General features: G+C 41.0%; 1 protein-coding gene across 2 annotated transcripts in view; it reads left to right on the top strand.

The window, feature by feature from the left end:
• The window catches only part of PCNX1 (pecanex 1), a 147,594-nt gene that overhangs the window by 47,125 nt on the left and 87,839 nt on the right, over positions 1-12,630 (top strand). For both annotated transcript variants that reach the window (XM_089521797.1, XM_089521798.1), the window contains exon 6: positions 5,983-7,665. In XM_089521797.1, the coding sequence (XP_089377923.1) occupies positions 5,983-7,665 (1,683 nt within the window). The remainder of the gene's footprint in view (positions 1-5,982; positions 7,666-12,630) is intronic.

Raw genomic sequence — 12,630 nt, forward strand, 5'->3', positions numbered from 1 at the left:
ATCCTCTGTTTATTAGCACTGAATTATAAGACACAAACAGGCTTCAAGATTTTCTACATTTCTTAGGATATTTCAGAATATAACACCACCAATAAATGTGTTGAACTGCATGTTCTTCTTTGTGGTCTCTATGACTCACACAGCAGGGTTTTATGCCTGTGCTGAGCCTCCATAGGGAAAGTTCTAGAGCTGAGTAGCTTGGCAAGTAACACCTCACCCCTTCCCATCTATCACACATTCCCAAGCACACCAAGCTACCTTCTCAGTTTCTTTTCATCTGCCATTAGAGCAAATCTTGTCCGTCGTTGTCCGCTGAGTAGTTGTCCCTCTCGTGGTTCTTTTCTGGTTCATTCTATTCTCTTGTCTCTTTCTTAGTCTCTCTTTTTTGTTAAAGAAAGAAAGAAAGAATGATTTACTTACCTCGTGTGTCACACCTCCCATTATCTTTCCTTCTTTGCTTTTAGCCTCTACTTTGCTTTTCAAACTTTGCCATACTTGTGGTAGGCAAATGTCCCTCTCCTACAGACATAGAGTGTCTGTTTTGTTTTGGTGCAGGACATATTATTCGATGCTGTTCCATATAAAAAGCATTCATCCCAAGCCCTAAAAGATTGGGCCCAATTGCTTAAGGTTCACTGCTGGGAGAAGTCCCTCTCAGTTTCGGTCTGTGTATTAGTTAAGAACCCACTGTATTCAATTTCCATATTATCTTTGATACTGAAAGCCAACAAGTCAAAATTGACAGGTGATGTCTCAGAACTGAGTTCTACTGCTGACTGAATAGAACCTTCCTTGATACTGGCATCCTCTCCACCTGCTCTCACTGCCCAGAAAGTGTCTTCTGCCTTGCAAGCAGAGGACAGCGAGAAGTAAAGCTCCCACTCTAAATTGTCTAAGAAGTGATCAGCCTTGTCAACGGAGGACTCCAGTCATATTTGTGAGGTTCAGGAGAAGAAGCCTAAACCCTCTAAGATATTCTCGGTATCGATTGCTACCTCAAATAGCCAAGAGTCTTTCGTGGAGTCAGTTCCATCTTTGGATATGTCAGAGTCTCAAACTTGGTTCTGATTGTGGTGCCATTTTGGATTCACCAATGCAAGGTCATCTATCTTCTCATCTGTCTTCCCCTCACAGGATCTGTACTCCTCCCTGACGTGATCACACTTCTCCATTCCACAGGGAGAGGTCAGGCTCATCTTCTCAGGCTTTCAGATTCAGAGAAGACCATTTACCTCTGTCTGATACAGATTGGAGAATTTATGGAGGGAATGACCTGCCTCATACCAATCTTATTCCCCCTTGTACAGAGATCACTACCATAGGCATGACTTACTTGCTTATCATCAATCTCCACGTCACTCCCGATCTTGATCCTACTTTCCTAGTCACCACTGATCTTCCCGTTCTGAATACCATTCTCCCACAGGATCTAAGCTTCGATCCTGGACTCCCCCAACACCACATACACCACCGTTTCCATTCCTAGACTTTCAATATCGATTTCTTGGATCCTGTCACCTCCTCTAAGTGTCACTACGACCTTCTCCAAGCCTCCACCAGTGACTACTTATGGGATCCTCTCTACTTCTGTGACACTTTCCAGAGCGGTTACTACATCAGCCTTGAGAATTCTGCCTGATCCTGCTATTCTACAACAGTCACATTCAGTATCAGGGTCAGTTCCATCATCCTCTACATTGTCCACATCTGCTTCCATAACTGCAATATCTGTTCTAGCCCCTTCTCAAGTTCAGCAGGGTCTCTCAACAGAGAAATCAAATGCTTATGACACTGAAACATCAGCCCCAGCCTCACCTTCACCTCTCACTGAATCTCCCTCAGAGGATGTAGAGAATATTGGCCCTGTCTCTCTACCAGAAGATGTTCAACTTTTCTCTGATGTAGTTGTGTGTATGGCCAAGGCCCACAGGATCATAATTAAGTTAGCCTCGGCTCCTGTTGATGACCCAGTGTTCCAGCTGGTTGATGCATGTCCTTCTACACCATTATTATTTTTATTATTACCCTGCTTTTTCCCATAATTGGGACGCAAAGTGACTCACAAATAAAAAAAACAATTAAATCCTGTACTTCCGACTCTCATTGAAGTCCCGAAACAATCACAGGCTAAGCCAGCATCAGTCCCTCAAGCTCTTAAAAAGCTCAAGAACTCATGAACTGGTATTTTATAAGGAAGCTCAGTTGCCTGCCATACAGACAACAGCACAGTAGTTTGTTACACCAACAAACAGGGAGGCACTCACTTCCTGAGTCTCCTCGATCTGTCTCTGATTCTATGTAGGTGGTGTATAAGGAGGAGGATTCATCTGATAGTAGTCCACCTGGCTAGCAGAGACAATGTGCTGGCAGATTTCTTGAGTCGGGGAAAGATCCTCCAAGATGAGTGGACTTTTTCAGATTATGCCTTCTGACTCCCTGGAGGATCCCCCATCTAGACCTGTTTGGCTCTCCAGACAATATCAGGTGAGCTGCTTTATTCCTTCTGGAATAAAGGCAATATACAAATGAAAATTAATAATAATAATAATAATAATAATAATAATAATAATAATAATGTGTCCCCTGTTCTACACCAGGGCAGAGAAAGTTCTGTTGGAGATGCATTCCTTTTCAGTTAGTTGAGACTACTACTCTATGCCCCCCCTTCCCATTAATTACAAAAATGATAATGAAGATATCCAGAGACAACTTGATTCTCATCACACCATATTGACTGAGACAACCCTGGTTCACTCCACTGTTGCCTCTTTCACATGGGTGATGCCTAACTCTTCCATGTTGTCCAAACTTGTCACATTTCAGGGGGGTCAGGTCTTTCATCCGGAGGTTGACAAGCTTCGCCATTAGACACGCTGGAATTACTTCAGGTTCTGTCACCATCTAGAAAAGATTCTATGAAGCTCGCCTATCATTAGTGGAAATGCTTTTGCGTTTTGTGGCAACTCATTCAGAACCTTCCTTACCTTTTCAGGTGTTGATGGTTCTTCACTTTCTTCTTCATCTCTGTAGTCTGGGACTGGCTTTCTCCTCTCTGAAAGTATACTTGGCTGCTATAGTGGCAATCCAACCTTCTGGTTCCCATTCTACAACTGTTTTCTCAGATAAGATTATCAAGTTGGTCTTAAAGGTCTGGCTCACATTTATTCACCACTCCTTTGACTCCTCCTTGGTCATTGTTGCCAGAGCTTTTTCAACTGACTAGGCATCATTTTGAGCCCTTTGGTGGATGAGAGACTACTTTAATTAAAGGTTGTGTTCTTGCTGACTATCACCTCATCACGCCAAGCTTTAGAACTGACAGCCCTTTGTTTGGATGAGCTTTTTCTGGTTTTCCATCAGGACAAGGTGGTCTTTTACTACACTTGATCTTAGCCAAAAGGCCGAGAAGCGATCGGACAAGGTGGCCTTTTGATCAGACATTTCCTTTCTGCTGAAGGTTGTATCTCAGTTTCATTTAGGCCAATAGAGTCTCCTTCCTTGGAGGTCTTTAAACAGAGGCTGGATGGCCATCTGTCAGGGATGCTTTGATTTGGATTTCCAGCATGGCAGGGGGTTGGACTGGATGGCCCTAGTGGTCTCTTCCAACTCTACGATTCTATGATTCTATGATATTGTGTTGGATATGTTTTACTCTCAGTCCTCAACTCCATTGGAAACAAACATGCATTATGTGGACATTTGCAAAGCGCTGGCATTTTACATTAAATGTACTTCATAGTTTTATCTCTCAAGTAGACGGTATGTATGTTATGGTGGTCCTAGAAGAGGTCGCCCAGTTTCTCTGCAACGTTTTGCAAAATTCATTGTTCAAACTATTCATTTGGCTTATTAAGTGGCTTAATGCCCTGTTCCTGTTGGCATCCTTGCACACGCCACGAGAGCCATGTCCTCTTCTGTGGCTCTTCTTTGTGGTGTGCCCTTCACAGAGTTATGCAAAGCTGCTACTTGTTCACAGCCTTCAACCTTCATCTGCCATTACAGACTTGATTGCAGATCAAGGGCAGATGCGAGTTTTGGCTGAGCAGTTTTGTCACCTATTTTTCAGTGACCTGTCCCACCATCCAAAGGTAGGTTTCTTAGTCAGTTTAGGTAGCTTACCTTTAACTATGGTTCTTCACATGGTCATCTGTGCCCCCAAACATACCCGCCTTACTTCCCGTCTTTCAGGTCCCTGTTCCTTTATGGCAGATTTATGAACTGAGAAGGTATCTTGGCAGGCTTGGGCATGCATGATGGATGGAATGGGGTGGGGTATTTCCCGCCAAGCTACTCAGCTCTAAAACTCTCTGAATGGAGGCTCTGTGCATGCACAAAACCATATTGTGTGAAGGCACAGATGACCACTTGAAGAACCACAGTTGCATGTAAGCAGTCTGTCCTGTTACTCTCAATACAGATACTGTAAAGGCCTAATATACAACCCCTCCTTACCACCCATAGACATATACTCACGTGCCCATTTGGGGTGTGTGTGTGTGTGTGTGTGTGTGTGTTTAAAAGAAATAGGGACCTACAGCGCCACTGTCCTTTCATTAAAAGTGATTCCTTGGTAATCTTCTAGAAATGGCTTTCTTTCTATATGAATTGCTTATACTTGTTTCCTGGGGGGAAATCCTGTAGACAATATGAGTCTTGGAGCTTCTCCCTGAAAAATATCTGTTCATATTCTGGTACATTCCATGGTTCATTTTTAAAAAAGATGTGTGTGTTTATATGTGTGTATACAAACTGAACATCCCTTATCTGGAATTCCACAATCCGAAGTACTCAAAAGCCCAAAGTTGTCCACATGGGTGGCTAAGATAGTAACACCTTTGCTTTCTACTGATTCAGTGTACACAAACTTTGTTTCATGCACAAAATTATTTTAAAAATATATATTAAAATTTCTTCAGGCTATGTATATAAGATACATACAAAACATAGATAAATTTCAGATTTAGACTTGGGTCTCATCTCCAAGATACTTCATTATATGCATGCAAATATTCCAAAATCAGGGAAAAAATTCTAAACATTTCTGGACCAAAGCATTTTGGATAAATGAAACACACACTCTTGCTCTCTCTCTCTCTCTCTCTCGCATACAGTTTTGTCCCACACCATTTTAAAAATCTGTTCTTTGTCATTCTGTTTTCTTTCTTAGTGTGCAGATTTTCATTGCACTCTGTCTGAAGCTCTTTTTGCTCTACTGCCTTTATTTTTTTAATCGTCAACCTTAATTTCAATATGTTGTGTGCTGCTTTTTGTTAATGAAAGCCTGCAAGTGGTTGTCTTTCTGGAGAGCTGGAGGCATTAAAGTTCTATCTTTGACCATGCAGTACATAAAGAAAGTGCTGCATGAGGAAGACTTGATTGGTCATAAACACTCTGCCTTGTATCAGACTTAGACAGTACATGCCTCTAACTACAAGGAAATGTATGATAAATTAACTGGGCTATGTTTTGTTTGCTTGAACAGGTGTTTACGGATAAAGTGGTTAGGGAGCTATTGCGTTCAAATAAATAATAGTATAAATATTTGCATTTTCCCACAGTAGGTGAGGGAAGACCAAGACTAACAGCAGATGGAGAATTCTACCTTGAATATAATGCTTGAACAGGCCTTTTATCAGCTCTATTAATCTTAGTTCCATATAACAGTTGTCCTCGTTACTATTGTTTGTGGTAACAGATTGATGGATTCTGATCTTCTCTCAGATAAATTTACTTATGTGTTGGGTTACAAAAAAGTGTTATTTATAAGGTCTGTGTGTAATCTAATAGTGGTCATTAGAGAAGATGTTGTGTTCACAAATTAGATAAAATGGGAATCTATAACAAAAATTACTTCAAAGTAGCTACTTTTAATGTAAGCATGCAAATAATGTTTGTATCACATAGGATTACATTTGTGTGAAATCCATCTACCACATGCAGTGGAAATTAATGTGCTTTTTATTTAATTTTTTTGAAAAACAGATTTGGCAGCCGATCGGAAGACTTTCCATCTGGTCTCCATTGATTCCTTTGTATCCATTCAGCCATCCTTGTCATCTGCACAGGAATTACCAAGAGACTTCAGTGACAAAGTGTGCCTCTCTAATAACCACCACATAGATCAGTCTTTGTCTAATGTGTGTGACACTGAAGTGGCTTCTCTTGTGCCCTTGCATTCACACTCCTATAGAAAAGACCACAGGCCACGAGGGGTGCCGAGAACTTCAAGTTCAGCTGTTGCTTTTCCAGATGTATCACTAAATGACTTTCCCCTCTATCAGCAAAGACGAGGGCTGGATACAGTCAGTGAGTTAGAAGCCTCTAAGCCCCGGTTGGGATCCAAAGAATCTTTAGCTGAAAACTCTTGTATTTCTGGTGTTTTTCAGCTGGATGATATTCTGAAATGTAGCAGCCCACAATTGCTGGCCAAAAGCAACAAGAGTAAATCCTTGCAAGCAGACAAAAGTGTGGATAGTCTCAGAAGCTTGAGTACTCGAAGTAGTGGCTCAACAGAGAGCTATTGTAGTGGGACTGATCGTGATACTATCAGTACTGTCAGCAGCTACAAAAGTGAGCAGACAAGTTCCACTCACATAGAGAGTGTTTTGACTGAACACGAAGAGTCACCCAAAGAAGAAAAGGCAAGCAGCAAGAAAAAGGACTGCTCTGTTGATTCCGATGATTGTAGTTTTGCTACTGACAAAAGGACTAGCAGTGAAAGAACTGTAGAAATGAATGCTACCAGTTGCATTCAGGAGCAAGGAGGGTTGAATGCATTACAGGATATGAACAATCAAAGGTCCCTTAGCACCTCCATTTCAGAAGAGGCAAATAAAAATCCCCATGCAAATGAACTGTCAACACAAGCAGATCAACCACCTGGGAAACCTGCTGATAAGAGAGAGGAGCAGAAAGAGAAAGCTTCCCTGGTTGACTCAAGGACTTGTAAGGAGACAGTCGGAAAGCAGAAGGAGGGGGATGTACGGCCAAAATCGTGTAGCTTAATTCATCGAACAGCTTCAGCTCACAAATCCAACAGGAGAAGGACAGGGAAAAAACGGGCTAGTAGTTTTGACACCAGTCGGCACAAGGAGTATATTTCATTCCGAGGTATACCTGGTACCAAACCCCAAAGTGCGGGTTTTTGTCATGACGAAGACTCAAGTGATCAAAGTGACTTGAGTAGGACTTCAAGTATGCAATCAGCCCATCAGTTCAGCAGTGATAGCTCTTCCAGCACCACCTCCCATTCTTGCCAGTCTCCTGAAGGGAAATACAATGCCCTAAAGACCAAATATATTGCAAAGGAGAAGGGCACAGACTTGGAAAACTCTTACAAAATCCACTTGAGCTCTGAGGCAAATGGCAAAAAGCATTCAACACGACGGACTTCCAACACAAGCTGTGCCAAGAATCGTATCAGGGTATTAAGTCTGGACAGCAGTACTGTAGCCTGTTTGAATGATCCAAATCTAATGATGCCAGATACCATAAAACAACTAACAACATCTAAATCAGACTTAGAGGCCAAAGAGGGAGAGGTGCTTGATGAGCTATCTCTGTTGGGAAGGGCTTCACATCTAGAATCAGTCACTCGTTCTAGGAATAGCTTACCAAGCCAGACTATGTTTGCCGAAGGGGAAGAGCAGGAACAGGGGAGTGTCGGTAAGTAATCATAGGTCTAGATGAAGCACTGCCTATCATTGCAATTTATCCTTTGTAAGTACATTGCTTATCTTGACTTGTAATGAATTACAACTTTCTGGATATCACTTTCATGTAGCAGCTCTGCATCTTTTGAAGCATCATGTGTTGTGGAATGCAGTTAGACCATTTTATGTTAATAGTAATTCAGATTGCCTTTCCATTTTATAAGTACCATGGTATTACTGTTATTGGTGTCCAGACATACTGAATAAGACATATAAATGTGTTTCTTAACAGAATGATGTGTGCAGAATCTTATAAAGTGGTTTTCCTAATGTACCATTTACCTTCATTTTGCTTTATGTTAAATCATTTAATAACTGTAAAATAATAATAATAATAATAATAATAATAATTTGTTTTATTTATATACCGCTATTCCAAAGATCATAGCGGTGAACAGCAAGTAAGCTAATTAGCAAGTAAGCTAATCTGCCCCCAACAGTCTGGGTACTCATTTTAGCGACCTCGGAAGGATGCAAGCCTGAGTCGAGCTTGGACCCTTTTGCTGGTCTTGAACTCGCAACCTTGTGGTTTTGAGTGAATGGCTGCAGTACAGGCATTTAACCACTGCGCCACCAGGGCTCCTATATAGCATGACATTAAAAGGACATTTTGTCCTCATCTAATAACTATTTTGTGTTTGACATACTTGTAGTGCTGTATGATTTAGCTTTTCCCTAGCGTCTTTCTTGTGCTGTTTAGGGCAAAATTTCCTCTATGTACATGTGTTATTTTTCAAGTGAAGCCTTCCCCCCCTCCGGTCAAAGTCTGATATCAAACAATTAACCAGTGAAGCTTATCTGTTCTCACTAGCCAAGGGGGGCTTGATATCAAGTTCACCTTCATTAGCAGAATAGTTAACATTCGGATTGATAGTCATCATCACCAAACTTGTACTCTAGGAATATGGATGTAATTTTCACTTTTAAGATTATAAAGTACAAAATGTAAAACAGAATTTGTTTTCACAGTTTAAATTGCCTTGTAGAATAGTTACTGTAGTAAAGTACAGTAACACAGTAAGTGCACACAGTTTGTTCCTTCAGGACAAAAGGATCAGTAATCTGTCCTTCAGATGTGTTGACTGACACATCCTGAGTTTTGACTAGCTTTACTTATTTATTTTATTTATATATTATTGCCATCCATTGTGAGCACCTCCTATCTGTGACCTTACCAGTGTCCATACATTTGCGAAGGTGCCTACAGGGGCTGATTGCTTGATTAACCCAGTTAGCTTCCCCCTTTAAGGTTTTTTTTTTTTTTGGTAATATGCAAATATTAGTTGTTATGTCATATTTCACAAGAAAGTGTTTGGTTTAGCTAGAATGCATCACAGTCGTCAGAATCCATTATACTGAGCTTGTTTTATCACTTTACCAATGTTATGAAAAATAGTCATAACATTCTATTGTGATAATCCATAATGCAAATTGCATAATCTACAGTTAACATATATATATTTCTGGTATTACATGGCAGTATTGCTGAGTATACAACTTCAGTCCCATTTAGTCAGGCTTTCTAAGACCATTAAGATACTGATTTGAATTCGGATCAAGAGATGTCCAACTCCCTCCCCTTCTCTTCCCTTTCTTCAATGATCAGAGTTTTGGCACTGCCACTCTAGTGTACTCTGAAATCTAGAACATGCTACTGTAAAACATAGGGCAGTTTTCTAATCAGGGTTAGAAGTAGTTTCTTAAACTGTGGTTTGAACTTAACATGGTTAACAAAAATGTTGGCTTAGACATAATTATAACTAGATTCAATTCCAAAATATAAGAGAAAGGGTATTCATGTTTGAAAGGAGAAGAGGGAATGACCACGTGATATACAGAAACTTACCATATACACTCGAATATAAATTGACCTCATGTATAAGTTGAGGGCAGATTTTGGGGCCAAAATTATGGATTTTTAATATAACTCATGGATAAGTCACGGGTAAAATTTAGGGGAATGTAACAAAGGATTTAAAGGATAATAGCAAAGAAAAATTATGCCAAATAACTTATAAAATTCCAGGAGGCATACCTGTTTGTACTCACACTAAAGGCTAGATGAATGAGAATGCTTAGGGAAGTCAGTACCTTCAGGTCAGATTATGCTCTTTCCTTTCACCAGGAAATGGTTCCTGTTTGAATAAGAGTTAAAGTGCTGTACTTACATTGACCTACGGATAAGTCGACTTGATTTTTTGGGTCAAATTTTTGACTAAAATTTCTAGACTTATACATGAGTATTTTTATAAAATAACCCAGATTTAGAGCAATGACAATTCCATGTTAATAGCTGTTAGACTAGTGAAAACAAATAAGGCAATTTTTTTGGTTAACTGTACTAAACTTTGCATAGAGGACTAGCTCAGAGATACTGACATTAGCTGGAGTAAAGAGGAAATATTTCAGTGCTTATTTTAATGTTTTGGAAAGTGTTTTTTTTCTAGGCATGAAGCATTCATCATAATTCTGTAAATTGTGAGTTCATAATTCTGTAAATTGTGAGCTGGGCTACACATGTAATCTGTAGTGATGGTGCATAATCCAGAATGCATAATCCATTTTTAGATAATGAAAGCAAATTATTCTCAGTTATATGGGAACTTTGGTATGAATATGAGTTAAGTTACTTTGTGCTTCTCTGCTGACCAGTGAGTTTGAGATGGAAATTGGAAGAAATTGGATAAGGGAAGTACATACTCTGGTGCCCTTGAGATGTTTCTACTCCTGAAGATTTTAATCTTGCCTGAACTTTCTTGAAACTCCTTTCCTCATCTGCCATTTCCCCTTCTTCTCCCCTTCATGTCTGGCTTGGAGGTATACCAAGGATCAAACTAAATCCATTAACTGAAAAGCAGGTCTATGGAGATGAATGAATGGACTGTTGGGGGTTGACTGCTCCCCTGCTCTTCACCTAGTATAGAAATTCAATCCTGTTCTTCTGATAGTTGCCAGCAGGCTAACTTATTTGTTCAGGCAGTAATTTTTGTAAGTTGAGTTACAAAGTTAAGTTATAAAGTATTGCATATTTTCCATATTTCTCATTAATGTATGTGCCTTTGAGTTCCTATTGATTTATGGCAATCTCCTTGAATTTCATATTATTTTCTTGAACAAGGAATTCTCAGAGGTGGTTTTGCCAGTTCCTTCCTCTGAAATATACAGCACCTGGTATACAGCACCTGGTATTTGCTGGCAATCTCCCATCCAAGTACTAATCAGAGCTGACCCTGCTTAGCCTCCTAGATCAGACAGAATCTTGTGCCTTTAGGTTATTTCTCATTTACATACTTCATATTTTCTGTAATTTTGGTCTTTTTTTTTATTAAGAAGGTAACTTGTTGGTGCATGTACATGTATTGCCTTGCACATGCTTCTGTTGGTTTTCTGCCTTTCAAAGTGCATGTGGAAGAAAAATGCTCTTGTGTTCAGGACACTGAATTGAGTCTTTATGGAGACAGATGCATCTGAAGTGCGAGTCTGAACAAGTGTGTACGAGGGTTCACAAGTAGATTAAATGTGTAGGCCAGTGATGGCGAAGCTTTTTGGGTCGCCGTGCTGGGGGTGGGCCGTGTGCCAGAGGCCGGGCTTCCATCCTCTGGGGGGCGAGGCCTCTGGGGCGGGGATTTCCCACATGCCCTTTTCTGGCCTGCCCCTCCTCCGCTTCCCTTGGCCTCCAGCTGTCTCTCAGAGACATCTGGGGACCAGGAAGGGCCCATGGGGGGGAGGGGGAGGAGGCCCGTGGCCCTTGCTCCTTTCCTCGAGGCTTCACCAGACCTGAGGTATCCTCCGAAGGACACCTCAGGTCTTGCGAAGCCCTGAGAGGAGGAGGAGGCGTCCGCCCACCCTCTCCTCCTCAGCCTCCCTTTCCTCGGAGCAAACGGGCTCCAGGGGACCCATTCGTTCCGAGGAAAGAGAAGCCGAGGAGAAGGGGACTGGGCACGCGTCCCAGGCCCCTTCTCTTCGGCCTCCCTTTCCTTGGAGCGAATGGGTTCCAAGGCACCCTTTCGCTCTGAGGAAAGAGAGGCCGAGGAGAAGGGGACTGGGCACGCGTCCCAGGCCCTTCCCTTCGGCCCCTTCCTTCGGCCGAACGGGCCCCTTGGAGCTGACGTCTCAGCTTGCAGTTGTTTACCATAGTGTTCCAGGAACATCCTTGGATTCATTATAAATCATATGAAAGATCAAGTGAGTAAATTTTGTAGGACACTTTGGAAATCTGTGAGAAAAATGGAAATAACCAGTCCATGATGTGGGTGTGGGTGGGTATTGTTTGTTTATGGCTGTATCATGACATGAATCAATGGTGTGCCACTTCGTGCATTAAAGAATAGTATTCTTTTTGATGCCATTGCAAAAGTCTTTAATCCAAGGGTTTGCAAAGCATTCTATCGTTGATATTTTTCCCCTATGTTAAAATGTTTTTGGCATGCAAGATGCAACCAGATAATGCAGAATTTTCAGTTCATCAAAAAAAGAAAAGAAAAGAAAAGAAATGGTAGAACCACATTTAAAAAGCTGTTCTGTTTCCTGTGTATCATTATATTTATCAACAACATTTGCACAATATAGTCTTCCTGTGCTGCCTCTTTTAGTAATAGTTTTTCCAAAAATTAGTCTGGAATGTTTAATTTGACCACTTTCTCTATTGTTTAAACCAGTGGTCTCCAAACTGTGCCCTCGAAGGGATTTTGGACTTCAGCTCCCGGAATCCCAGACTTTTGGTCAACATGGCTGAGGCTTCTGAGAGCTAAAGTCCAAAATCTCTTAAGGGGCACAGTTTGGGGACCACTGGTTTAAAGCATACTTATTTTAGTTATTGATTACTTTCTTAAAATGTTTTACTTTCACACTGGGCAAGGGTGTACTGTTCAAGATCTGCTTTGCTTGAAATTTAAAACAGACTCTTAAGAAAAGTCAA

This window comes from Sceloporus occidentalis, unplaced genomic scaffold (genome assembly GCF_023333645.1).
Source record: "Sceloporus occidentalis isolate IW3139 unplaced genomic scaffold, rSceOcc1.0.p SCAF_4, whole genome shotgun sequence".
Taxonomy (NCBI): domain Eukaryota; kingdom Metazoa; phylum Chordata; class Lepidosauria; order Squamata; family Phrynosomatidae; genus Sceloporus; species Sceloporus occidentalis.